Raw genomic sequence first — 27711 nt, 5'->3', positions numbered from 1 at the left:
AGGCCCACTGTTGTCCAGACCATATTGGCATAATATATGGTTAAAATTGAGCATTTTAGTGCTAGACCGGGCGGACTTAATTAGACAATTCTAGATAGTTACCTAACGTTTTGTAGTACTACTCTGTCAAGAAAGTAGCGGAAAAATCTGAGAATATCAATAGTACACAAACTGTTTGTTATTCATCCAAATTTATTTGATCACTTTTTAAGTATGTTCTTTCAGAAACGATACACTTACGCTCACTGAATATTCCAATAGTCAAAAGGCTTTTTAAACGTTGTAACTGGAACTGAGTTCTGTGCTCCCCGCGAATTTATATCTCTACCGACTGAAAAAGGTGACCACGAAGCGGTAATTTGAGTTTTAGAACAAGAAGGAAGTCGGCTGGGGCCATATTAGTGAATATGGTGGTTGCTCGATGGTATTTGTTGAGTGTTTGCTCAAAAATTATTTCACAATTTTGGAGAAAAATCAGGTCTTTAGGGTCTAGCCGAGCGACAACATACATGTGTCATATTCAAATGACAAGTTAAAATGGCATGGATCGACTCGAGAGATACAGACATAAAGTTCGGCGGCTATCTCTCTCTCAGAATAAGACATTTCAGCCGCTATTTCCTTCTCTTTTGCGATGTAAAGTGCAGACGTTGACGGCCTACCAGGGCGAGGTAAATCTTCCATCACAAATCACACTCGTTCATTTTACAGCCAAGTGTTACAAAATACAGCTCTACATAATATCATACAGGTTATTTCCTCGAGCAAGGTATATCGAAAGCTTAAATGAATCAAAGCGTCACTAAAGTATGATTACAACAACACTGATAGGACAAACACAGAAAAGCGTGACGCATTCATTCACGAACGTAATGTACCTGCATGATGTATGTACGTGTGTATACGTTTGCGATGTCACGCACCATTGAAATTGGGATAAGTATTCTCTTGAGCGACACAATGTCGATATGTACTGATACAATCTTGAAAAAGCGTCATTCAGTATTTCATAACTAGTTAGTGAACTATAGCGCGATTCTTTACAGTCGCCACTATCGAGTATCGAAACTTTATAGTGAATTGTGCTGCCAAAATAGTTCTTAAGGCGCCAGTTAGAGGCGCCGATCGGATTTTCATACAAAATGTCTTGATAACTAGCCGGTTGTCGGTATTCGGTAGTGGTAGCGAATCGAACTACTGTAAGTATATCATAAACGTGAAAGGTTGATGACTACGACTACAGACACTTGTACGAGTATGTGTAAAGAAATCAAGTGATCGTGTGACTTTCACTGTTTCAGCCTTTATGGGAACAGATCCATATTGTGGTTTTCCAACTTAGTTGAGACGCTTTTGTTAATATGGCAATAGGCTCGCACGCTATTTCATGGGACCAACAATATTAACGACGAAACGTGTGAGCAATTCATAAAGCTCTCTACACCGTCGGCTGTAACGGGCGTGATCATAATACTATTTTTTGATAGATACATTCAAGTGTGTACATAAAACACACATATAACGTTTACAATAGTGACTTGTTACAGCGTATACCTGCATGTGATACAATTGTGTGAAGTACCGATACACTTGAAGCTACGTGTATTATCTGTCATAATAAACATGTACTTAATGATTTAATATCTTTGTACTGTAAAGTGATTATATTTTCGCTCATGTACATTACGTAGTAACTGTCTTTGACGTAGTTTTTTTAGTGGTTTAAAATACCATTATCAATTTATTATTTGTTCGCTCGTTTCAGCAGAATCAATCGATTGTTGGGTATTATATATTTATAAGTATGACTAAGAGATTAATATAATTAGGTAGGGCGAACGCTGATCGGGTGTAAACTGTGGGCGTGCTGGTGGCGGCTCACGCGACTGCTAATGAGCCTAACGAGATTACAGCGACTCAGAAGCCTCGCGGACTAATAATCCGTTATATATAGGCAGCGGCGCGCCACCGCGCACAGTTCCGCCGCCACAGCGCCCCGGGTCCGCCACACACTACCAGCTCACGTCCTCTCTCACAGTGCTCTCTGAAGCTCGACAACATGGTGTACAATTTCAAAGTGTTTAAGAAGTGCGCGCCCAACGGCAAGATCACCCTGTACATGGCCAAGCGCGACTTCATCGATCACATCTCCTTCGTGGAGCCGATAGGTGCGTCGTGTTATGTGCACCAGCAGGATGGACAGTTTTGTGAATAAATCACTGCTCCCAGAATGGTCCTTTCTCCGCAGAATATTAGTCCCAATTCCACTTTGCTGATACTGCTTTCAGCTGTGTCAGCATGATGTGTAATGCCTTGATGTTATAGTCTGTGGTGTGTGATGGTAGACCGTGTGGTTTTGCCAGATGGCGTGGTGCTACTGGACGAGGAGTACGTGCGCGGGCGCAAGGTGTTCGGCCAGGTGGTGTGCACGTTCCGCTACGGCCGAGAGCAGGACGAGGTCATGGGCCTCAACTTCTACAAGGAATTGTTCCTCGCCTCTGAGCAAATCTATCCTCCACCCGAGAAGAGGCCTTACGATCTGTCACGCACTCAGGTACACTATAAACGTGTTTGATCTTACTACAACGTTACGTACCCAGTCAAGCCTCGGTTATCTCAAAGGGAGAGCCAATCGGTACATTTGATGAAAGCGTCATAAACAATTATAATAGCGTTACAATTGTAATTCTTCATATTTATACGTGTTAGTGCACATGTACAGGAGCGGCTGATTAAGAAGCTAGGCGAGACGGCGGTGCCGTTCCGTCTGTCAGTGCCGGCGGGCGCGCCCGGCTCCGTCACCCTGCAGCCCGGCCTCGAGGACGAGGGCGAGCCCTGCGGCGTGCACTACTACGTCAAGATCTTCGTCGGAGACTCCGAGATTGACCGCTCGCATCGCAGGTAACTCTTAGTTGAACGTTTTATCCGAGACAATTCAACAAACAGTGAAGATAAAGCGAAAGTATTGTCCGTAACGTGCAGGAGCACGGTGGCGCTGGGCATCCGCAAGGTGCAGTTCGCGCCATCGAAGCCGGGCCCGCAGCCCTGCACCGTCGTGCGCAAGGACTTCGTGCTGTCGCCTGGACAACTCGAGCTGGAGCTCACGCTCGACAAACAGGTAACGTTACTATGAAATGTCGTCCTAGCATCAGAAGTACTTGACCGAGGTTCACGAGGACATCTAACACATTTGGCTAATACTTGGGATGTCTTACGGCTGATCATTCTCAGTAACGTGAACTTGACTACTTACCTTAAAATTGTCAATGTAAGACGAACAAATCCGAGCGCGTCAATACACGTAGCTAATGATAGAACATTGGCAGCTGTACATCCACGGGGAGACGGTGGCGGTGAACATGTGCGTGCGCAACCACAGCAACAAGGTGGTGAAGAAGATCAAGGCGTGCATCCAGCAGGGCGTCGACGTCGTGCTGTTCCAGAGCGGACAGTACCGCAACATGGTCGCCAGCATCGAGACGCAGTACGTAGCACGACGCTCGCTGACGATACAGTATACACATTGTATTGAGTTTCATTGTCACAACACTCGGACTGTACTGTAACTGTAGTGTGAGTACATCGTAGTACGTACAGTTGATCGGTGACTATGGTGTGTTGCTCAGGGACGGCTGCCCGCTGCAGCCCGGCTCGAGCCTGCAGAAGGTGCTGCACCTGACGCCCACGCTGGCCACCAACCGCGACAAACGCGGCATCGCGCTCGACGGACAGCTCAAGCGCGCCGACACCACGCTCGCCTCCACCACACTGTGAGTCATCACAGACATACCTTCATTCCCTAACTGTCTATAACATCACTGCTCGATTCATATGAATATCTCTGGTAACCGAATAGTTGATAAACATACTTATATACTTCGAAATACATACTCATATAGACACAGTAACCATGCTCAGAACAGGCACTCGTGTCCATTATACAAATATTAGTCCCGGGTCAGATTCGAACCCACCACGTGCGGCGTTATCGTTCATTAAGTTCATTTTACATCAGTCATAGATAGTTGCATAATTTTTAATTTAAAAACTTATATCGAATTTATGTATGTGGTCTAGAGAAAACAATAAAATTCTTCTTGTGGCTGTAACCGACTCTAAGTATAAGTATCACTTTGTCCTCACTGTTGATCAGACTGTTGGACTCGGAGCAGCGCGACGCGTTCGGGATCGTGGTGAGCTACAGCGCCAAGGTGAAGCTGTACCTGGGCGCACTGAGCGGCGAGCTGGTCGCCGAGCTGCCCTTCATCCTCATGCACCCCAAGGTAACGCGTCGCACCTCTCTGTCGTGCCCCGCACCCCCGAGCAGTGACGTCACGCGCCCTGTTGTCTCAGGGTCCGGTCGCGTGCCTCTACGAGTCTGCGGTGTGACGAAGCCGCTCCTCAGAGATGTACATCGCTATCTGTTCACTAACAAACTCCTAAGTTTGATGACTTTTACGACAGGTGTGGCTTTTCATATGAGAAATATGTATAAGTTATTGACTTATGTATTAAAATGCAACGATAATATAATTTGTGATGTTTGTGTGCAGGAGGGTCGCGCGAAGGTGATCCATGCGGACAGCCAGGCCGACGTGGAGATGTTCCGCCAGGACACCGTGCACCACCAGGAGAGCGTCGAGGTGTACTAGCCTCCCCCTCCCCCCTCCCCGCTCCCTCACCTGCACCGCACCCGACATGGCGTGCTATATCTACAACTATATCAAGTGTATCCAATTACTTAGTCGTAAGAAATTTATTTAATCAATTATTAATCATGTATATCAAATATTAAATTATAAATTATTATGCTTAATCAATCCATCATTTTTTTCTCATTATTTTCCCAGAGCTCTCGTCACCGCTCGATCAATATCACACAATATTTCCTCGTTACTATCCTTCTTGATATCTTGTAAATAGATCCTACGATGATGGATTGAAATCAGACAACAGTTATTGCACGAGTACATACGCACTATACAAAGAAAATGCTGAGCATATTATTTTTTACTTTACCTGCTCGAACATTGTTAAGTGTACTTAATATCAAAGTTACACATATCTAGTATTTGGCCAAACCCAATCCTTCACCGGAACAGAGCAGTATTTGTTAGAGCGTATCTTGTGGTAATGTAGATGAGCGGCCCTTGTCACATTATCATGTTAATAAGAGGCTGGACGCGGCCTCGTGGCGCGCCGGCAACCCTCGCGATTCATTCCTACGCAGCCTCCAGTAATGAGGCACACCCCTCGGCCGCTCGCCAACACATCTTCAACCTTATCCGTACGGTATAGAGTCGAGAGTGAGCGGTGGCCGCGGGGTGTTCGGTCAGCTCTCAGCTCGCAGGGGTAGTGGCGCGCGGCTAATTCCGCGATGATTACTTCGGCTTTACGCGACGAAACGTCAACGGTTATTATACTCATTTGGTGCTCAAGTACTGACGGTGGAAATCCGTTATTTCGTGTCACGCTTTTAGGATAAACCACAGAAAAAGAAAAGAGAATGGAGTTACGTTGACATAATATTTTTTATGTTTACTCGTACTTCTATTTCGCTAAACTATTTACATAGTGAAAATACCTTGTAATCGGACCAAATGATATTCTTAAATCGTTAAATACTGAGTTACTTAAATGCGACCTTGTGTATTTTAAAAACTATTATATGTAATTTAAATTTTCTTATATCCTCATCAAGGTGATGTTAACGAACAACCTAATACTGTAACAAGGATAAGTCTGTGTGTAAATGAATTGTTTCACCAATATATTCGGTGAATGTTGTTGTGATAGTGTACCGCGCCATCTATCGGCCGCGTTGCGAACAGTGAACTGTAGGGGCGTAGAGTCGGTGAAATAGCGTCAGTAATATCATAATCACTGCTCCCTGGTAGAGGGCGCACTCTACAACAACTTCTTTACTTAGAGACTGCAATGGAGGAAAAAACACAGAAGTTGTAATTGTCTTATATCAAAAATTAAAGAAAGCGGTAGAGAGTAGAGCGGTACAGTAAGTAATGGATATTTGAACCTGTCTCATATAATAGAGACTAAGTTGAGTCAATAAATATACGCGCAACATGTAGGTACCTCTAACTACGATATAATCGAGAATTGTGTCGACACGTCTTATATTATTGCAGGTATATAATATCATGTGTGTGTATCGCGTAGTGTATGTACATACACATGTAGGTGCTGGTATAATAAAAGTCATGTTACTTCCAAGACAACCTTTAATCTCGTTCAAAATAAATAATGTCAACAGTAGGGCGAACTCTTTGAGTTGTTTTAAACCTTTATAATAACAAATCACGTTTGAGTGCGGAGACGCGGCGTGACGTGACCGGCGAGCGCGCGCGCCGCGCCTCCGCCATACATACTTATAAATAAATTACCTAGTGTTAGTATCTACAAGTTGAGGAATGTCAGTCTGTTAGTAAGTGAAGTGACTGCCACCTGTCGACCACCACCGCGCTCGGTGAGTCGCCTCGAGCACGCGCCGCGCGCCGCGCTCCTATGTACATGATGACATCGCTCATGAGTGATGATGATATGTTACGATATGTACATGTACAGATTGAGGTGCTCGACGGTCACGCTCATGATATGTCAATAGAATACGTATCTCGTTCATAACATCGACTATCTTCTCACTACTAAATATACTTCGTGATGAGAAGTTTCAAACAAATAATATAATTAACTAACTGGTTCAAGTTGACGCGTTTAAAATAGTTCTTAGAGACGGAAATGCGAGCAGTTGTCATCAAAAACCAATTAGCATCGCGTGCAACGACCTACTTTATTATTGCTGACGTGCCAGCTCTACGCCGCGTAGCTGTTGTAGCTACTAGGTGCTACGACGTGCTACGTAGTACTTAAAAAAGTAACGGTAGGTTGTGTGCCCTGGTGACGAAGCGGTGGCGGCGCGGAGTCAACGCGGAGTCAATGCAGAGTCGACGCGGAGGCGACGTAGAAGTGACGTGGAGGCGACGTGGAGGCGACGTGGAGGCAGCGGCGGACAGACCACACTCGTTTTATTGTAATATGTCGAATTCATTAACGTTAGTATAAGTATCGGAGTGGAAGTGATTGTCGCGTGGCGTCGCCTCGTGTGGACTGTACAGGTCGCGCGACGTCGCGCAACATCGCGCCACGCCGCGCGACGTCAGCAACGCCACTCGTAAGCCGACATTAAAACCTTACGAGCGAGTACAAACATTATTTACATAAAATCAGATTTTATACAGATAACGTCGAATAGATTTACCTATCGTAGTACTTATTAATTAACTGGTAAATTTATTATCTAATTTCGTAGACATGTAAAAAAGTGGCAAAGACTCAGTCGCTTAAACTCTACTATTTACAATCATATCAAATAAAATTACACAATTTACTATTTAGTTTACCGAACTCATGAACATCGGACACACTACCCGACTGTGAGCATCACTGTACTATACTGTACATACTGATCATGTATCTACTACAGAAACATAGCGTTAGTGAAACTGATACTTAACATTTACATTAGGAAGTAACATAAGATAACGAACATTATATAATCAATGAGTTTCGGACGCACAAATCCGCTTTAACAAGTAAATATTATAATGCAAGTATAGTGTGGCACACACACACGTGTACAACCTCTTGTCTTCTTATATAAATATATACATAGCAGATGTACAGTCCGATAGTGTGTACGCGTGAGGCGAGAAAGTATAGTGGAGGGCGAGTCGCGCGCTCACTGAGTGACGCGCTCGATCGCACCGAGGAAATAACTCTAGCTACAACATTTACACTGAGGACACGCAGTCGCCGACACTGAGGCCGCACCCGCACTCGATGACACGCACTCGTGAGGCTCGAGAGTCGTCGCCGCGCTCTAGTGGCGCCAAGCTTTCACTCACACAAAGAGTCCGGGCCGACTGAAACCTCGTAATAACCACTCGGTTAGTTCACGTGAGTCCTTAGACACGCGTGTCTACGCCGCGTCCGCGCTCGTGGCGCGCGGTGCGAGCGGGGGCGGCGGCGGCGGCGGGCGCGGGGCAGCCGCCGCGCGACTACACGCAGGACTCGGGGATCCGGTGATCGAGCAGCTTCTCCTTGATGGCGTCGACGTTGAGGTCGGCGGCGGCGCGCAGCGTGGCGGACGCGCTGCGCCCCATCGCGCCCGCCTCCGCGCCCGCGCCCGCCTCGCGCGAGCGCGCGCCCCACGTCCACGACGCGCCCGGCCCGCCCGGACCGTTACACGCCTGCAAATAATCATTTCACATCGATTGCATCGTTCCAAGTCATTATTTTTATATTTAATTTACAGATTGAAAAAAAATTGTCAGAGAACTTGCGGATGCCGAAGTTTAAAAAAAAGCTTTATGTGTGAGGCGTTCCACCACGTGTAGCGTAACGGTGGTATTATTGATTACGACGTGGACAGAGCAGATCGCGTTCATTAACACGCGTTATATTATCAGCTCGTTAATGAACTAGCGCAATATCACTGCATCGTGGCAACGACGCGCGATGTATGCAGCGTGCATGTACTGTAATTACACGTGCGTGTCGCACCGCACCGCATCGCGTCGCACCGCACCGCATCTCAGAGCGGCGCGTCACATTACATTAGCCGGTGTAATCAGCGCTATCGGGCGACGCATCTCCGTCGAATTAGCCGTGCCATTGTCGCGCCAGCGCCGCGACAATAACTTTAAATTAAAACTAACGCAAAACATCATCACGTCGCTCCGGGGCGGGGTAAGGTTAAACCGACACGAGGACGACGCGTCTGCGACACAGCGGCGTAGCGGGGCGCGCAGGTGATGCGACTGCCGCCCCTGATGAAAGAACCGCGGGAGTTAATTAAAAGGTCTAGTAGTTAGCGGCCGAGTCTGCTGGCTCACTCACACTACGACATTGCCACTGAATCAGCTGCTCCGCGGGATTTATTGCCGCGCCTCCTCAACTTATTACTGGACTGTATACTGGTTAGGTGAATTTCGTGCTCACGGTATTTTTTGCAGTACGATACTTGACAGAGCCGTTAAGCTAAAAATCGGCACAAAACCTGGACGTGAATATAGGAGGAGTCAGGCAAGGTGTGAGCGTATTGTTCTATAGTACTTCGACAAAACCCGGCTCTCATATTATTAGCACACATTCGGCTCGCCTCGCAAACTATGTCAAAATGTAGACGTCGCCGCTGAGATACGAGCGGAAACTTAATCGAAAAGTAAAAATATTCGAGGAGCAGATGCATTTTAGTGTGGTCTGGTGCGTGATCTACGGAACGATGGGAGCGCCGCGTGAATTATTCGTTTTTATGGGGAGTGCTGGTCGCGCCATCTCGAAAATTGGACGCACAAATCAACCTTATATCTCATTGAAGCGAGCTCACTAACTCGGCCGCGCGTCGCGTCGCGCTGTGAACTGCACCGAGTCGATCAACATCGCTCGCACTCTAAGAGTTGCGACGCCTCTCCAGCTTTTGTGAGCATTAAAATTCAACTCGTTCGTTACTTTATCGGTCGGTAACTGAGTTAGATGAACTTTCGTGTTTCAGTTTGATGAGGACTCTGCAAAGTAAATTCTCGATGAAAGTTTCGTGTAAATACGATAAAGTTTAATGCCGTCGAGATCGCACGATGTTTTAATCTTTGGCGCGAGACGCTTCAGTGCGGTTACGTGTGGTTAAATACTTTAATTGAGCCGCCACCGCGTTGCTTCGCATCGTATGGCGCCGCAATATTCAAGGCTGCAATGTTCCTGCCCCTTCTGTCTTCAAACTAGCTGAAGTATTGTGCTCACGAAATTGCACAATAATTTTGTGTGCATTATGTGCTCTATTATAATTATAATAGTGCACTTAAAGACAGCGTGAGCCGGTATCGATCACGTGACAATGACGCTGCTACATCGTACCTCGAGGCCGCCGCACTGCTGACTCCTCGGAGCGTCGGTGAATGTACTAATACCAGCTATACCTAAAATAAATGTTGTCAAAAATCTGAGGAGTTTGTCGATCGAGGCACAGCGCGGGTCGGCGGCGCGGTGTGATTGTTGTGTAATACATATTTTGATGGACGAGGTGCGCGGCGCGTGACTGATGACAAGTCACAACGGCACCGCGCTGATACGTCCCGCGGGTGCTGATACCCCCCCCTCCCCGCGAGCTCCGGCGATGACGTGGTGATGCGTGGACGCGGCGCGGTTACCGACCGGGACCCTCATAAAGCGGGCGCGCCTGCTGCCCCGCGCCGACACTCACCGAACGGTCACATAAAATAAACGACAACTCTCTAAGTAGATAAAATCGCGCCTAGTCGCATTTCTCTCGCAAGGAGGACGTGTTAACTTTATGTGGTACACGGCTACTTTTATGGCCTCTTCGCACTTTACTGATGTGCGATTAAAGGGAGGGAAACTTAATGAAAAAATACTTAACGCCGAGCATCCGTCGTGTCGGACGCCGGACGCCTCCGCCTGCACATATATTATGTATGTGATATTTACCTACTATTAGCTGGCACGAGTGTCACACGCGCCTCAATTAATACTAGATAAAACTATAAGTTTGATATGTTGAATGTGAATCGTAAGGTCGTTAGTTAGTTACATAAAGGGGATACTAACCGGCGTGGTGAGCGGCGCGGGCGCGGTGCGGCCCGGCGACGACACGGCCAGGCTCGGCGCGCTCACCGCCTCGCCTGCAATCACATACACACACAGATCAACACACAATATATCCTTATAATAATAAGAGTAAACAAATATACATTTTGTACACCAAAAAATATTTGACATGCTGCATTAGGCGGAGTAGAAGTGACGTCACGACACGTAAATAACGACGTTGTGGGCACGAGTCGAGATTTATCCGCCGCCGGGAAAAAACCTGATTAATCACTACATTTAAAGACGGAGGCGAGCGTGACTCAGGACACAAGAAATAATTAATTGGTGCGCGCATCGAGCACCCCCCTCCGGCACCGCCCCCCTCCGCCCGCGCCGTCGCCGGCACACCGCTCCTAATGTGCCAGGGTTTATTCAAATTGGCTTCATTAACAGGTCTGCTTCCTTCCGCTTGCGGCTAAGGCGCAGTATCGACGATTTGCACACGTTCGAGGCGCACAGTTTATTGTCAGTATTATCATCATCATCTGTCAAACTCACTAACCAGTGATAACTTTAAAATATTTTTTTGTGTACAAATATTGGATGTGGATTAGATTGTCGCTTAATATAATATCTACGAGTATCTGCGCATGGACCGCACACACGGCCGCCATCAACAGCGCTTCGGAAGAAGCTCTTGAAATCGGATCATCCCTTATTATCGTGTTAAGTCGCAGGTTTGAATTTGGGCTGCGCGGTGAAACATTCATGATTTTGGTAACCTCTGTTTTATAGCGTTTATTTTTATTAATTCTCTTGAGTGCGTAGCTTTCCTAAGAAAAGTTTGTATTGAAAGATATACATATATAAAAATCAGAATGCAGTACATGTCAGAAGACAGCAGCGTGCCGGCGCGGGCGCTAGCGGCAGCGGCGGCGCACTTTGCGGCGTGTTTTCAATTGCGAGTGTCGCCGCGCTGAATATTCACGATGCTGCATCAATATTCATGAATATACCTAGCGCCCCCCCCCTCCCGCGGCCGCCGCGCCCCGCGCCGCTCGCCCCGCGGCCCGCACACGCCGCTCGGCGCGGGAATATTTTCAATATTCTTGGTGAATGGTTGTCGCGTGATTGTATCGCCGACTGCTTCATTCGCTTTATTTGAGTGACGCGACGTCAGGTGCGGCGTGTGGGTGATTTCTACGATTGAGGCGAGGCTATGACGGGGCTACGGCGGTGCTACGAGCTACGTAGTACCTGCTACGTGCTACGGGTGCGGAATCGGTTGCACTGTTATTTATTTACAAAACAGAATAAGTTGACAAAAGTAATAAGAGTAATAAGTAGACAATGTTGCGTAGTAATACGATGTAAGTGTACGCTGTAAGGGTCTCGTATGAGTATAATTACACCGAGTATGGAATATTAATATCAATAAGGCGCACCTCCGCCTCGCTCCGCGGCTCCGGGCGGCTCCGGGCGGCTCCGAGCGCGCGCGTCTCGTTTGAACAACATCTAATAAATGCGCTTGTCTGGCAATCGCTTCCGCTCCGCTGATTGACCTCGCTTCGCGAATTTTCTTTACACATTTAACGCTACGTTACTTTTTATCGGCAACATTGAAATTATACGTTTATATATTATTGTTATTATATCGTACATTAATATACTAACATATTGCGCGTGACATATAATCACACGCAGCGCCGTGAGAGTGCGTTCTAGGACGGCGACGTGACATGTCACTCATCACACTGACTGCTGGAATATTTGAACGCTATTCAGTAAATAATATATTTTACTTCTGCCATATCACGATAATAATGTTCGGAACATTAAACGTTCACTTTTTAATGAAGTTTTAACATAAGATGAAGACATCGGTCACAGCGTCATCGATATAGTGACAAAGAAACACTCAAGCTTCGCGACTGAACAATATCAAAATAGTAATAAGAATGATTGGAGCGTCTCTCCGTGGCAATGCGAATATTTTACTTACTAAAACTTATTGAGTTTCTCAAGTACTGTGGACTAAAACGCAATGGAGTCTAAAGCGAGTTGCGGGAAATGTGCGAGTTCAGCGGAGGATTTATTCGATTTATTGGAATGTTTGCGCGAGCTGTCACCTCCGCAGCCACGCGGACTACTAGTATGTGTGCTCAAGTATCACACGTTACAACTATGTGAGTGTAGCGCAGCACTCAGCAGTAACACCATAGTCCTCCTTGTCTTAGGGTACTCGTATCATTCATGTGAGAACGTGACTGAGCAGAAGCAGAGTTAATATTTAACGGAAGCAGAGTTAGTATTAAATTAATATAATTGTTTAAACATGTATTTTTTTTGGAAATCCATTAACAATGTTAGTCCCATGTCAAAGTCGATTGCCGTTTACCGGGCACGTTACCAACCTCCAGGCTTCTATTGAGAAATATTTTATTACAAATTACAAAATACCAATAGTTTACCCGACCTGAGAATCGTTGCATCGGGAGCTCAAGACCAGCAGTCGGTCACACAACACACTACCGAGCGCGCCACGAGGCAGGTTATTATATTTTCGTATAAAAGCGTGGACATAATGTTTTTAATGGGATGTTGTGCTTTTGTTGTCGGCTAGTGGCGCGGAGTGCACGTGACGCGCCCGAGTTATGGCGCCGATAATAATTCGCGCCATTACCTATTATAATAACGCGATTGGCGCGATCGGCACATTCGGCACATTCGGCGCAATCGGCGCGTTCAGCGCAACACTCTACTACGGTTGATTTACAAGCTTTTTTAATTGTTAACATGCAGCCATTTTGCTGCACCACCGCGCTTATCTGATCTATTATAGTGCATCATATTGTTCGTATATTTCAAAACGCTGCTGATATCTACGAGGTGCTCCATTGCGCTTCGTGCCCTTCGCGACTTTACGCCATCGATTAAAAGTATAACCTTGGTTTTTCCTTAAAAAAACTGCCAGGAGATATGTATTTGGCAAGTAGGCCTTTTGGCTGCGGGATATAAAGTTATGCAGCATTGCTTTGCTTAACTTTATTTCAAATCAAGTCGCAAATACGTCTTGATCGTATACTTAGAGAGGTATTAAAGTGAAAGTGGGTGGAAAGTCGCGTCGGCGTCGTGGGCCGCACGTGTCGTCAGCTCGCGACAAAAACTCGCTCATCGCTAATGTGAGCGTGTGAGCGGCAGTTAATCCGCGCTCGTTAGCGCCGCCGCCCGGGCCCGCTCGCCACTTGCCGACGTCTCGCCTATACATTAGCTTTTAATTAGACCGCCCGATCGTGCTGTGTTGGCAGTGTTGGCACGTGTCGCACTGCACCGTTGTGTCGAGCTACTCACCACACGTTATGAACTAACAGTCAATGATACCATGTAATTGATATTGTTAAATGAAAAAAAAGTAAAGGTAACTTGAAAGTTTCGTCAAATACATCATTAAAGGCGGCGGTGGTGGATACATCGGTGTAGCTCTATATTACCAGCAAGCCGGTGACAATACTGACAACTTATAGATTGACCAAACTTGTCGCCTTCGCTTCGTTAGCACGCGGTCCTTCCCGACACGGTCATTAACGACTGTTTGAACATCAACTTGGTGCACACACACATACACACACGTGACGTCATAAGTGTACCTACTCTAAACTCTCAGCTGAAGCACATATTTTAGTAGTCGTTGAATAAAATAAAAAGGTTCGTTTGAACAAGGCCCTCCCGCGAGCACCGCGAACACTGCCAACACTGAACAGGTTCAATCGTTACAAATAGCTCACGTCGTGAAGCGCTCAATGAGGAAGGATTTTTATGTAATCCGTTCATTGAATTTAAATGGGAGTACGATTTTATTTTTATTTTCGCGATGATTTATTTTATGGCGCGTGTTCGTTGTTCAACACGGCGGGAGGGATTGCTTGCCTCTGATAATATAATATAGGTACCTACTTGTACTTACCTAGTATTACGTAACAGTTTGTGAGATGAGCGTTTACTAAAAACAAAATGATTTTGAAATATAAGTACTAAGTAGAGTGCCAACAGGGTTTTAGCGGTGAGCATGGTCGGTCTAAGAAACAGAAAGACATCTTAATTTTGAATAAAATGGCTGACGAGGTGGTTTCAAATAGTCTTGTTACTTGTTGTCGGTTACATGATTGTTGTGTCGGAGCGAGCTCGTCACAGTCGTCACTACGCGTCACTCGTTGTGTTATGTTCTGAAGGCAGCTGGTGTTATGGCGCGGATGTCTCACGCGACTAATCACATTACGGCTCAAAGGCTACTTACTGCCATCTACTGCCCGCTATAATTACTGTGCTCGCTCCAAGTGCTACGACACACCGATATGTGCGGTGACGTCACAGCACTGACACTACCTCTGCGAGTGTGTCGCGTGTACGGCTACGTGTATGTGTGTGTGTGTGTGTGTGTGCGTGTGTGTGTCCGGTAGGTAGCGGCGATGGGTCCCGCGGCGGCGTCCACTTCCAGTCGTATATTAAGCTTTTATGAGAATTGCCTTTTAAACCGCGCCAAGTGCCCTGCCCCCGCCTCCCCGCACGCCTACTTCACCTCCGCAACACCCTTTCTATGTTTTTTCCCTTGTTATGCGCTTAATATGAATATTTGAATGGCAAACGCTTAATTCGGGATGTCGTAGCACTCGTAGCAGTCCATCATGATTTCGTAGCACACAGGAAAGAGTAATGGGTTTTTATTTCATTTTCCCGTTTTGTTGAAAATGATATTGCTCAAAAAGCGGAGACAGGTGCGCACTACTCACAACCGGCGGGCACGTACAATTAGGTTTGCAAATCGGATAAAGTTGGATGAACTAGACAAAGTATCATAGTTTCTGAGTAACCTGGATTAACTCTGTACTCTCTAAGTGGAGTATTAACGTCATACTCTCTTCTATTACAATGGGAAACACGAACGATATAGGCACACAGACTAGTGTATGGCAGGCGGCGGCGCGCGGTCACGTGAAGCCACATCTCGCATGCATGGGCCCGCGCCTCTGTCCTCTGTCCTCGCTATAAATGATTAAATCCCATCGTTGCCCTCTACAACGTGTTTTATGTATCCGCACACCACATACAATTATCTGTTGCGACCCTCTTGTCACAAGTTTACTTTCCAATGTTGCGTTGTACCACCTTCCGCTAACGTAGATTTAGATTACGTCGTTATGTATTTATGATGATAATTAATATTTGTTTGCTGTCACTCGATGCGGAGATATGTTTTCGTTTAAGTTTTAGGCATTTCGTAGGCCCGAAACACGTAATGATGGTAAAAGTTAGAGACGACGATGGTGACCTAGTGAAGTATACTCACAGTAGTTGTTAGGTATGAGGTCGGGCTCGGCGTCGTCGTGGTCGGGCAGCTTGCCGGCGGGCGGCGCGGCGAGCGGCGCGGGCGGCGGCTTGGCGAGGCGCGGCCGGCGGCGGCGGCGCAGCGCCAGCGCGCACGCGCCCGCCACCAGCGCGCACACGGCGCCCGCGCCCGCGCCCGCCGCGCCCACCACGCCGCCCATGCCCAGCTGCGCCTCCGACGCTGCACACAACATCACAACACTTCAGTCACGAGAAGAGACTAGTGACACGTGAACGTCACTCGACACCGTCATTTTCTTATTGTAGGCGGTGCCGAAGTTATGGAGTAAACGTGAACGGCTGCTGATTTTACGCCAATCGCGGAAAAAAATCCTATTGATTGAGGTTTTTTATAAACTATATGTTTCGAAACCCATTTTTGTATAAGCCTTCGTGGACTACAGGCGTCTGACATCTTCATCTCTACATACCTAATACCTAGTTAATATGTACTACTCTTGAAAAGCAGTGGGACAATAATAGGTTTAGTATTATTTTAAAACCCTACAAAGCCTATCATTATGATCTCTTATCCTACTGACTTGTTTTACGACGCTGTAAATATAAAGTTAACAGAATACTACAGGGAGCCATTATGTCGCCATATTCTTACGTAAATCATGCGTACAATGATGTAGCCGATTACTTAGTGATCTGGACCCGGTTTACTACAAGTTAAAACATGTACTTGTAAGTCGTTGTGAATTTAGAATGCAAGTTAATAATAATCGATCGCATTTCAGTTTTGAAGAAAAATTATAGGTCATTCCGAGTGAAAACACGTATCGCAGCGTCGTCGACCGGCGACCAGTTAGCGTTAAGTTAATGATTATTGTATGCAGCCACATCGGTCCTCGCCTAGAGCCAGTGCTCTTAGTTCATCCGCCTGCAATATTCACTGGAATATATCTACTGCAATTGCGGGTATATCTTGAGTCAGCTCCCAACTCGATACATTAACGTGTTGCCACTTCGCTTCACGCCGTACATCTCCTCACATAGGTCGCGCAGGGCGTGTGCGGGGCGCGTGCGGGGCCGGTGCGGGGCGGGTGCGCGGCCCGCACGTCGGCAGTTATCCTGATCTACTGCCCACTACATTACAACCGGTGACTCCATGATTTTTGACGCCAGTTCCGTCTACATTTCCGTCGAGACTTGCGACTGCGAGTCGATTTCAGCTGCATTTAATTCTGCCGCTATCTGTGCGATGGAGGTAATTTGTACAAAACGAGTATTTGAGAGGTTCCGTAGAGCGCGCCGGCGGCGGGCGACGGACGGAGACACAATTACGTAGAACCTAATTAAAACGAATACGACAGAAGAATGCACCTCCCCTTCCCCCGGCTCGCTCGCACAAACTCAAAGATGAAGTTCCCGACGCGGGCGGCACGAGGGCGGCACGACGGCGCCACGCGGCCGACGCGGCGGCGCTCACCGCACACCTTGCTTTGAAATTACTTCTAATTTCAAGTGACAGAAAGCTACGAAAGCTAATGAATGGTTCCAACTAATAGTACCTAAGCAGCTATAGATTGAATTTGTGTTGCCATTGAGAAACTATTCATAACATTACTACTCATTGTGTCACTTATTTGTATGAAAAATAGATGTTGGCCGATTCTCAGACCTAGTCAATATGCTCACAAAATTTCATGAGAATCGGTCAAGCCGTTTCGGAGGAGTATGGCAATGAAAACTGTGACGCGAGAATTTTATATATGTATTAGATTATACAGCATCGATAACTTAAATTTACAATATAAGTATATGTACTAATAGATAAAAAAAACATTTCAACAAGTTATATTTTGAATGATCGGCAAATACAAACGTACAATATGAAAGGTATGGTGTGTGTGTGTGTGTCAGTGATGTGATTGATGAGTAATCAGCGTTGTGTGTGACCAGCTCGCTGCTCGGACTAGACTAGACTAGAGTCACTTACACGCCGTGCGATGATTGCGATGACGCACTCGCAGTGCGTCGCGCCGCTCCGGGTGGAATGTCGATCACACGCTGATGCGTTACACATGACACACACCCATGGTATAGTGTTACACTTCAATTAGACAACATTTTTATATACCTTTAAAAAGTTCTTACGTTATTCTTACACGACTTTCATGTTTAATTCTGCAAGCAACATTTATCACGCAACAAGAGAAGTAGACGATGGTGAAACTATAAAATATGTTTAACTGAAACTATTGTGGATTGCAGACACATTCACCTCATCACTGAGGTACAAAGGTACAGTCAGTTAGCGGATGTAAGTCGTGTTGGCGCCACACTCACACAAACAACGTCCAGTTGGTATAATAAGCCATTGCGCGGTGGTTCCTTCACCGCACAGTGTACGGGGCGCGTGTGTAGCGTGTGTAGCATGCGTCGCGTGTGTCGCACTTAGCTTTCATTTCCCGCGCCACTCACTGTTGACACACAGTTGATCGATGGCTGCCTCACTGCTCGCTACACTACACCCTCACTCGATACTGCATCACGTCTATGAATCGCACACATAGCAATAGCCGGCCATTTATTGCTATTAGCTTTATATCACGTTTTATGTGAATATCAATCTAGTTCACAGTCAGATTTCAATCTGTATAATCTCATTGTATGTGAAATATATTTTATCGAACGTAACTTTTCAGGAAAATCATGAAAGTAGATGTTTAAAATATAATTTTGTCGGTTTCTGTGTGAGGTCGTTCACCTGACAGTTCCATCGATCATGCTCTGACGACCGACACTAGCCTGAGAACGGATCTTATTAATATAATGTATCTATTTCGACTTTTGACGGTGAGCCTCTGGTGCCGCGATGACAGGTAGTACCAACGAGTTTCGTAGAAAGTTCTACATTTAGCTATAGGTATCTACTAAGACTAAAAGCTGACCGCAATATAATCATGGTTTTAGTTAGAACAGAAAAATGATGTGCTGTGTTATATGAGACATGAAAACTTTCAAAGTGAAACGTTTTCGTTGTTTGTCGTTCATTATAACAGGTCGTCAGTTACCGCGGAGTGAAGAGATTACAGTGTTTAGTGGTGTAATGCAGTAATGCAGTAATGCAGTGTACACATTAGTCATGTTGTTGTGTCAGGGGATTACTGCGCGCGAATGACACGTCACACGAGTATGAGTGCACTGAGGGCTGGCGCGCCCGCTGCCATGTTACTGACGCCGCGTCGGTGGCTGCCATCTGCGGGCGCCGGGGATTAGGCACGCGCGACTTTACATCGTTCTCAATAACCTGGTCCAAAAAACCCGTCACATGTTAGTTCTTATTAAGTAAGACGATCTCTCGTTACCTACAAGTTGTCACTTTTCGTATTTGAAGAATATAAAATTAATATCGGAAGGAGCGCAGTTGAAACAATACAGCCGGGCGTGGCGGGTGCGGCGGGCGTGCGGCGGGCGTGCGGCAGACGCGGACGTGATGAGACGTGCCACTCAAACGGTAATGAATTACGATCGCTCCGACACAACAGACGCTCTCTGTTCAGGAACGTCTCGTTAAATAACATATTTTATTCCTTTGATAATGAAACTTCCTTTGTTTCTTCAACGTCTGAAATTAGTAATGACAAGGGATCGTAGTCGGAGGCAGAGGGCCCGCAGCGCCGTCTACTGAACGAGCGAGGAGGCGACGACTCGCGCTCCAATAATTTCCTAGTTTTATTAAGTGTATCAATATCGGGACGCTCTGCAATCATTTCCAATATAAATTCATACGCTCGTTGACAAGGAGACGGCTGATATGAAAGGAGAATTTTATATCAACCACTAGAATATATTAGGTTATTGGTTTGTTAGTTTTATTCTCGTCTCGGGACGCACTCGTAGATATTTTCTCTTGTAACAATGTCGGAGTCGTACCTTCGCCGATATTATTCCTCACGACAAATAAGCTTTTTATTAAAATAAGACTCAGTGCACCCGCGATGGTGCTCCACATTCGTCGAGGAAAACGATATATTGCTCCGCGCCGCCAGTCGGCGTGGAGGTCACGTCGACAGGGACGCGGCGCGGATACGGCGCGGTAACGACGCGGGGACGCGACGTGAGCTCGACGAAGTGCGTGGAGCCGCTGCTAAATAACGTTAATTTAGCGTCAAACTGGCAATTTGCATAGAATTAATATAAATATTAATCAAAACGGCCGGTATTAATGATTCAAGTTGGTCGGCTAATGTATTCGCGTCTCGCCGACGGGCGCGTCTTGGAAACCAGAAGCTCTAACTTCGATGCTCGTTGTTAGTTGTGCCGTCGCACGTCACGCGTCATACGTCACGCGACACGCGTCATGTAATGTAAGTCGCAAGTATTTACGGCACGTCACGGCGTCACAATTACTTGTCACGTGACGTTCGCCGCGCCACCATCCCGGTTACAGCTGAAATTAATTCTGAACGTTGATTATTCATTGAAATTCATGTTAATGTTGTAAGTGGTATGTTTACATATCTGATACTGTATACTCATACATACACGCTAATATACGTATGAGCTCACTATGAAAGCATATTTAAATGACGAGAGAAATCTGTAGGTTGTTTCGGCTCGATCGAATACAGCGATCAAGTAGATACCGAGTCAGTATGTTTGTTACGACGGAACTGAAGTTTGACGTGACGCGTTAACACGACGCGACGACACGTCGTGACAGCAACACTGATCACTATCGCAGCAGTGGCTGTCCATTGCATGTTCTCGCTCAAGTAAAACTGCAGAGTACTTACTGAAGCTAATTACCCTTAACAACTCGGCATATATTTCGGGTCGCAATGTCTTCAAAATCATGATTTTATAATAGCTGAGTAACAAGTAATTTCTGGTTACTACACGTGGGTGACATAATATAGGTATATTAACTAAAACACAAAATTGTGTGTAGGATTGTGTGAGTCTGTATGTGTCGTGTCTATGTGTTGTGTGTGTGTGTGTGTGGTTGTGTGTGTGCTGCGCTCGACCGATAAATCATGTCCGCGGGCAAAACGACGAGGAACGAATAATCATTATTCATTGCACTTTATCAGTGATTTATTACGCCGTTATTGTATTTTTCCGCTACGTAATTAATACGAGGAACTGATGCAAAATATCGCGTATTCATCATCCAACGGCTTCCGCGACTCATTCGATAACTTGTCCGCGTTATTTATCGTGCCACGTGTGCGACAGAGACAACAACACCGCTGCCACTACCTGCTGCTACAACTACTGAGCACTACGAGCACCGAGCGAGTGAGTGCTGAGTGTTCATCGAATGCTAATTACGTGATTACGTTTTCACAGCGACTGAAAATTGTCTATAATATTATTCATAGAATAATGACACATACATATTATTATGTAACAATATGATGATATAACTGCACCGATATAAAACAGCTAGATGTACGGCTGGTGTTGCTCGTATTTTTGTGCCGTGCGTTATTATTTCTCATCTCACACACAAACTGATGAATATTCAAGCGCAATAAACTGTGCGCTGCAGTCGCGCGACTTGTCGCTGTGTCGCCGGACAACGTGCGACAGTCGCACGCGGCTGCTGAACCACTGCGCGTGCACTACGTTGACGTCGTGTTTTACAATTACCTCTGACATAAACGATACACACTTGACTAAATAAGACACTATAATCATGGTTATCTAAATGTATTGATGTTATAATAACGAAAGTTTTGCGTGTTTTGATGTTTGCTTACTCAATCACGACCAAGTTTCTGTCCGAATAATAATAATATAAAATAGATGAAAATGTAGATTAAATAACAACGCGTCAATGCCTATCAAAGCGATTATTTTGTGCTCTAAATAAATGCCATCAATGTGGTCTGATCGTGCGTGTGACAATATCTCGGAGTACTTGATACCTAGTTAATAGTAAAACGCTAATCTCTGTGATGATGGCGAGAGAGCACCGAGTGCGGAGAGCTGCGTTGTGTCCGCGCGTGGCGTGGTGGCCGCCGTGGTGGTCGGCGTGGTGGCCGGCGTAATGGTCCTCAAACAAAAGGCGGATTAGAGCGGTGCGATCATATTTCAGCGCGCGCAGGACGGCTCCGAGCGGTTGATTTATACGCGCCGCGGATACAGGCTCGACTCCACTGAATACGGCTCAAATAGCCGCCTAACAAATGGCCGCGCCGCCCGAACGCCAACCAAATAAAAATGATATGTTTGAGGCATAATTTTTGTCCAAATCCGTCGTAGATTCAAACGTGCTATTTACTAGTTTGATTGAGCTGGTATCAACGCTGATTTATGCGACGAACGCGACCATTTCTATGTGGGTACTGGACTGCTGGGTGAGCGTCGTGTCTCCGTATATACACATGTATATTGTATACGTTACATATATATTGGTGCGAGTATTATGTAGTTATAATATAACAATATTAAAGTTATCGCACTCATAATATACTGTACTTGTATGTATCTGTCACGGTATGTGTGCTTCATTCAACGCGAGGATATTCCTCGGCACCGCGCTGTGAGCAGAGTCGTGTGTCCTCTCAGGAAGCACATTACCTTGTCGGGTATTTATGAACACAAACGACTCGTGCATCTTGTGAATGATTCATAACATGCGACTGTTGTGTCTCGCGCCCTTTGTCGCCGAGCGTCGCCGAGTGTCGCCGGGTGTCGCGGGAACACTGCCACTTGTCACTGAGTGCGCGCTGATGCTTATGCATGCTGCGAGCAAACCACACACGCGCTCACATCGCACTCAAGCGTGTGTTATTTGGGTTATTTTCTCACAAGTACCTGCATATTTATGCATGTGTCATGCAAACCAATCGAATACAGTCGTTCCAAAGGTATAAGAGCGATGGTAAAGGTATAAGAGCGTGAGCGACGCGGCGACGTGGAGCGGTGCGTCGCTACAGTACGTACAATATCAGCGGGCGCCAGGTACTGGCCAGTGCATCGAGTAGGGAATTAATCATACTTCCGCACTATTCTGCGCTACTTCGACGCACATCGACAGCTCTCATATCCGCACGCCATCCTGCTGTTCTAGCCGTCTATATTTACTGTTACTTTAAATTCATTATCACTATAATGTTCATAGCTAGAACCTTGTTAAATATTCAATTAGTCGATACTTAAAGTGTTTGACCTGAACTGTTTTTTACCAACTCAGATAACAAGTTATCTTACTGAATTAGTCATACAGAGAAACTAATATAAGATAAGTAGGATGACACACAGATCGATATGGGTAGAGGTTGTTGTTGTTAACTGGTGACAAGCAAGTGGAGATCTACGACGCACGGTGGATCGAAAATCGGCTGTAGAAGACATAGGATCTCGATGTCGTGAATGTTATTTTTTTCGCTGGAAATGACTTCTGCTGATCATTACTATTATAAAAAATGACATATGAAGTAATTGTATGCACAAATGGAAGAGTTATAATTTTTTTAAGAAAAATTTGTATGGAGCTGACATGAAAAATGAGAATATCTCTGGAATCGCAAGGTTGGCCGTTATATCCTCGCACACTGATATAGTACTATTTATTTGTGAATTTTTGACATACTTTATATCGCGGCATCACTTGCGATTTTTTTTCTAAAAATCGGCAAAATTTTCAAAAAAAATTTTTTGTTTATGATACATTTTAATGCTTAAATGCGACTATAATAAGTGTAATTTACAATATTTTTTATGCTTAGACCAAAACATTCTAAGAAATCACACAATCGTATTACTCCTCCTCGAATGGTGCTCTCTGAACCTCGTATAATCTTTGTTTCGGGCCTCTGAAGCTTCTTCCGAAAGACTTCCAAATGTTACAATAGCATTAACTGCAATTATGTCCCCTCGGTTAATCAGCAATTTGTGGACGGTTGAAGACATGCAGTAGGTACCCATCGTACAATTCTAAGTATTTTTCAGCGGTTGTTCTAGCGTATTCTTTAAATTTCTGCACGTATTTAAACTCTCCAGATATGATAGCTCTCAGAATCACAGCAAATCTGCGAATTACGTTTATGACCGGTTTAGTTTCCATTAAAGTTGATAGCTGACGGTGATACCGTATGGGTGAATCCAAAACCCTGCTCACCACCTATGTATTGCCGTCCAATCCAGTTTAGTTTTGCGAAATAATCCAAAGAAGTTGTCATAAATGAAAAAACTGCAGTGGATGACAAAATTGAAGCTCTCGTATCCTCACAATGTCGAAGACATGAAATTAATCGATCAAAAACTCATCCAAGATCGATCAAAGGTTGAGATCATCTTTGAATCAATCTTGGATGAGCTTTTTTCTTGGATACAATAACTCTTGATGGCCTTCTCCTCTTGCAGACCACTTTTTAAAGTCGAGACGAAGCGCTATGTGTAGAAGACATTTCATCACATTAATGCGGGCACGAAGTGATGTTTATCCGAACACGCCAGAAGAAACGGTTTTTGACGCAATGGCATCTAAGTCATCTAACTTATTCATTTATGTGGGCTTAGCCAAACACAGGTAGCAGGCCGCATTTGACTTCGCTTCAGACAGATATGTACAAATTTTGACATCAATCATCGTCATCACCAATTGGTCGACTAATTTCATGTCATCGACATATTGAGGGAACGAGAGCTTCAATTTTGTTATCCACTGCAGTTTTTTCATTTATGACAACTTCTTTGGATTATTTCGCAAAACTAAACTAGACTGGAAGGCAATACAAAGGCGGTGAGCAGGGTTTTGGATTCACCCATACGGTATCACCGTCAGCTATCAACTTTAATGGAACCAAACAGGTCATAAATATGCTGGAATCATCTTGACCACTCTTTATGTTTTGCTTATATCTACTTTAATTAATTGTTTATCTTGTCGTTACAAGTTCAGTATTTGGATTATATGAAGACCTAATAACAACCGCTAAAAAATAGTTGGAACTGTACGATGGGTACTGCATGTCATCAATAGTCCACAAATTGTTGATAAACGGAGTAAATGCTATTGTACCATTTGGAAGTCTTTCGGAAGAAGCTTCAGAGGCCCGAAACAAAGATTATACGAGGTTCAGAGAGCACCATTCGAGGAGGAGTAATACGATTGTGTGATTTCTTAGAATGTTTTGGTCTAAGCATAAAAAATATTGTAAATTACACTTATTATAGTCGCATTTAAGCATTAAAATGTATCATAAACAAAAATTTTTTTTTGAAAATTTTGACGATTTTTAGAAAAAAAATCGCAAGTGATGCCGCGATATAAAGTATGTCGAAAATTCACAAATAAATAGTACTATATCAGTGTGCGAGGATATAACGGCCAACCTTGCGATTCCAGAGATATTCTCATTTTTCATGTCAGCTCCATACAAATTTTTCTTAAAAAAATTATAACTCTTCCATTTGTGCATACAATTACTTCATATGTCATTTTTTATAATAGTAATGATCAGCAGAAGTCATTTCCAGCGAAAAAAATAACATTCACGACATCGAGATCCTATGTCTTCTACAGCCGATTTTCGATCCACCGTGCGACGTGGCGAGTTAACGTGAGCCTCCTCACCATCTATACGTGTGTGTGTGTGTGTGTGTGTGTGTGTGTGTGTGTGTGATGTACACACATGTCACATACTTACAATTAATTAAACAGCAGACGTTAATCGGCCGGTAATCTGTACGTTTATCAATAGTTCCCTAATGTAATCATCTGTGCATCCATTCACATAAATTAGTAATAAACTGTTAATCCTAGTTTAAGCTCCAGCGATTAAAATGTATCGCGGTTAGCGAGGAATCTGTTCGACTCGTGCGGAGCGGAGCTGTGCCGCGCTGCGCCGCGCTGTGCCGGGCTGGCTTCATAAATGATGAATGATCGAGATTGTTTGTAGTGATAACACGAGGTACTTAGCGGCGGTCCCTTCACGACCGGTTACACCGACTATCGAGCTGTTTACTTTCAATTTCGTTGGAAACTTATTGCCATTTGTTTGTGGGAGGAAGCCCACCCCTTCCCCCGGCCCTCAGCCCCGCGGTGTCCAGGCGGCCGAGTCCCGCACGTGTACTGCGTCTAAGTACTGGGTGAGACAACTCTCCGCTAAGTGTACGACGGTACTTACTTGCAACGACCACTCACACTCACCATACTTTGATTTACTTTTATTTAGAAGAAGACGTGAAGTGGACGTTTGTTTTCTCAATGACTGTCGGTCCTCTGCTCGTGATCAAGCGCTGGATTTTCAATTTGCATGAGCGATGTTGTGTTGATCAAGAGAGACGAGGCGCTGCCGGACGTGCGAGATGGATGCAGTGCGCGCCATCACTCACAACTACATGCGACTGCTGCACATCCTCACTACTTTGTATGAATAACGCTCTGAACAACATACCTACAATTGAGAAGTTTATTATGAATCGGAAATGTAGAGTTTAGCGTTGTTTACGTAGATCCGGTGACTGGCGACCGGCGACCGGTGAGCGGTGAGTCGACCGAGCATAATCACGTTTACAAATTGAATCCATCAAAAATGATGTAGGTGTCGTCAGTGAGCTGAAAGGGTGAAGTCGAATCTTGACAATTTACCAGAAATCAGGGTCGGCCGGCGGCAGAATAAACGGTCGATATAAAAAGCGGCGCGAGGCGAGGCGCGGTGCTGCCGGTACTGCCGGTACTGCCGGTACTGCCGGTACTGCCGGTACTGCCGGCACTGACGGTGTGACGGTGCCGGCGGCGGGAGCGCTGCCACGCGACAAATTAAAGGTCCCACATGTCGACGTCGATCGCACGCACATTAGTTTTTACGCATCAGTACGCATCGCTACGCGTCCGGAGTGATGACCTACTTATTTTTGTCGAGTAACATAAGATTTTTCGATTTGTTCAGTGCTGTTCAATGTTCTACGTGAACATATGTATATTATCAGAAAGTTGACTTTAGGTGACGTCTTCTAAACATCACAGTTATTACAAAAGTCTGAGAATTAATTAAATATTTGAAATAACAAGTTGAACATCAGTTATCATTATTTTTCCACAAACGTTTTATATTCAGCACTCAAAATATAATTGTTTTATTTTAATAGCTGTTGAAACGTCCGCTACATTTTTAAACAGATTTTCACGGCGACACAATTTTTCCTGTTAACTTTTAAAGAGAGCCATTTGAAAGTTTGTCTCGACTTCCACTACGTCCGTTGTCTTTACAGCGCACCGACATCGTTGGTTGTGAGAAAAGTGACATTCTTTTAATACGTTCTATTAGGTTTGTATATATTTGGAAAATAAATCATCTAATGAGCTAACTGCAGTAAAATGTTTTTGGCAACTTCGGAAAAACCCCTGATAGAGTTAAGATTAAAAGATGAGAGATTACAATACAATATAAATATTGGACTAAATATTAACACTAAGTACGTGGACATTGAAGCTAAAATACCCGATGAGATAGCAGGGCTGTTAGTTACTAGTGTACGCCAGTAGATACTAGTAAGTTATATGATAGAGATAATATAATCTTACAAAAGAACATCGTAACTAGGCAGATTAACCCGAGACGATCCGCGCCGACTCACTGACACCAATCACTTCCACATAATTGCCAAATTAGGAGCTCTCATTACAGATAAGGGGAACATGCCGGCTCCGCGACCCACACAGATACTACTATATCTCGCTAGTGAAGTGTGAGTCCACGGCCTCGGCGCTCGGCAGTCGGCGCTCGGCAGTCGGCG

The 27711-nt window shown here is 45.1% G+C and overlaps 2 protein-coding genes across 3 annotated transcripts in view; one reads left to right on the top strand and one right to left on the bottom strand.

The window, feature by feature from the left end:
• Positions 1 to 1964: 1964 nt before the first annotated feature.
• Arr1 (arrestin 1) lies at positions 1965 to 4820 on the top strand. Its single transcript, XM_076136712.1, has 8 exons — positions 1965 to 2168; positions 2364 to 2554; positions 2723 to 2901; positions 2983 to 3118; positions 3327 to 3484; positions 3627 to 3770; positions 4154 to 4283; positions 4554 to 4820. The coding sequence occupies exons 1-8, from the start codon at positions 2060 to 2062 to the stop codon at positions 4650 to 4652; spliced, it is 1146 nt and encodes a 381-aa protein (XP_075992827.1). The 5' UTR covers positions 1965 to 2059; the 3' UTR covers positions 4653 to 4820.
• A 4-nt stretch (positions 4821 to 4824) lies between these two features.
• The window catches only part of side-II (sidestep II transmembrane protein), a 361927-nt gene continuing 339040 nt past the window's right edge, over positions 4825 to 27711 (bottom strand). For both annotated transcript variants that reach the window (XM_076136708.1, XM_076136709.1), the window contains exons 15-17: positions 15968 to 16186; positions 10642 to 10715; positions 4825 to 8267 (exon numbers count right to left, since the gene is read on the bottom strand). In XM_076136708.1, coding sequence (XP_075992823.1) covers positions 8076 to 8267; positions 10642 to 10715; positions 15968 to 16186 — 485 coding nt within the window. In that variant the 3' untranslated portion in view covers positions 4825 to 8075. The remainder of the gene's footprint in view (positions 8268 to 10641; positions 10716 to 15967; positions 16187 to 27711) is intronic.

The sequence above is a fragment of the Anticarsia gemmatalis genome, chromosome 3, assembly GCF_050436995.1.
Source record: "Anticarsia gemmatalis isolate Benzon Research Colony breed Stoneville strain chromosome 3, ilAntGemm2 primary, whole genome shotgun sequence".
Lineage (NCBI taxonomy): Eukaryota > Metazoa > Arthropoda > Insecta > Lepidoptera > Erebidae > Anticarsia > Anticarsia gemmatalis.
The sequence above is the reverse complement of the archived record's forward strand: the minus strand, read 5'-3'. Positions and strand labels throughout refer to the sequence as shown.

Bases quoted from the DNA above. Each gene is read 5' to 3' on its own strand.
- Arr1 (XM_076136712.1), top strand. From the start codon at position 2,060: ATGGTGTACAATTTCAAAGTGTTTAAGAAGTGCGCGCCCAACGGCAAG. The intron at 3,119-3,326 runs GTAACGTTACTA...GAACATTGGCAG, and splicing joins AGCTCACGCTCGACAAACAG to CTGTACATCCACGGGGAGAC. The intron at 3,485-3,626 runs GTACGTAGCACG...TGTGTTGCTCAG, and splicing joins GTCGCCAGCATCGAGACGCA to GGACGGCTGCCCGCTGCAGC.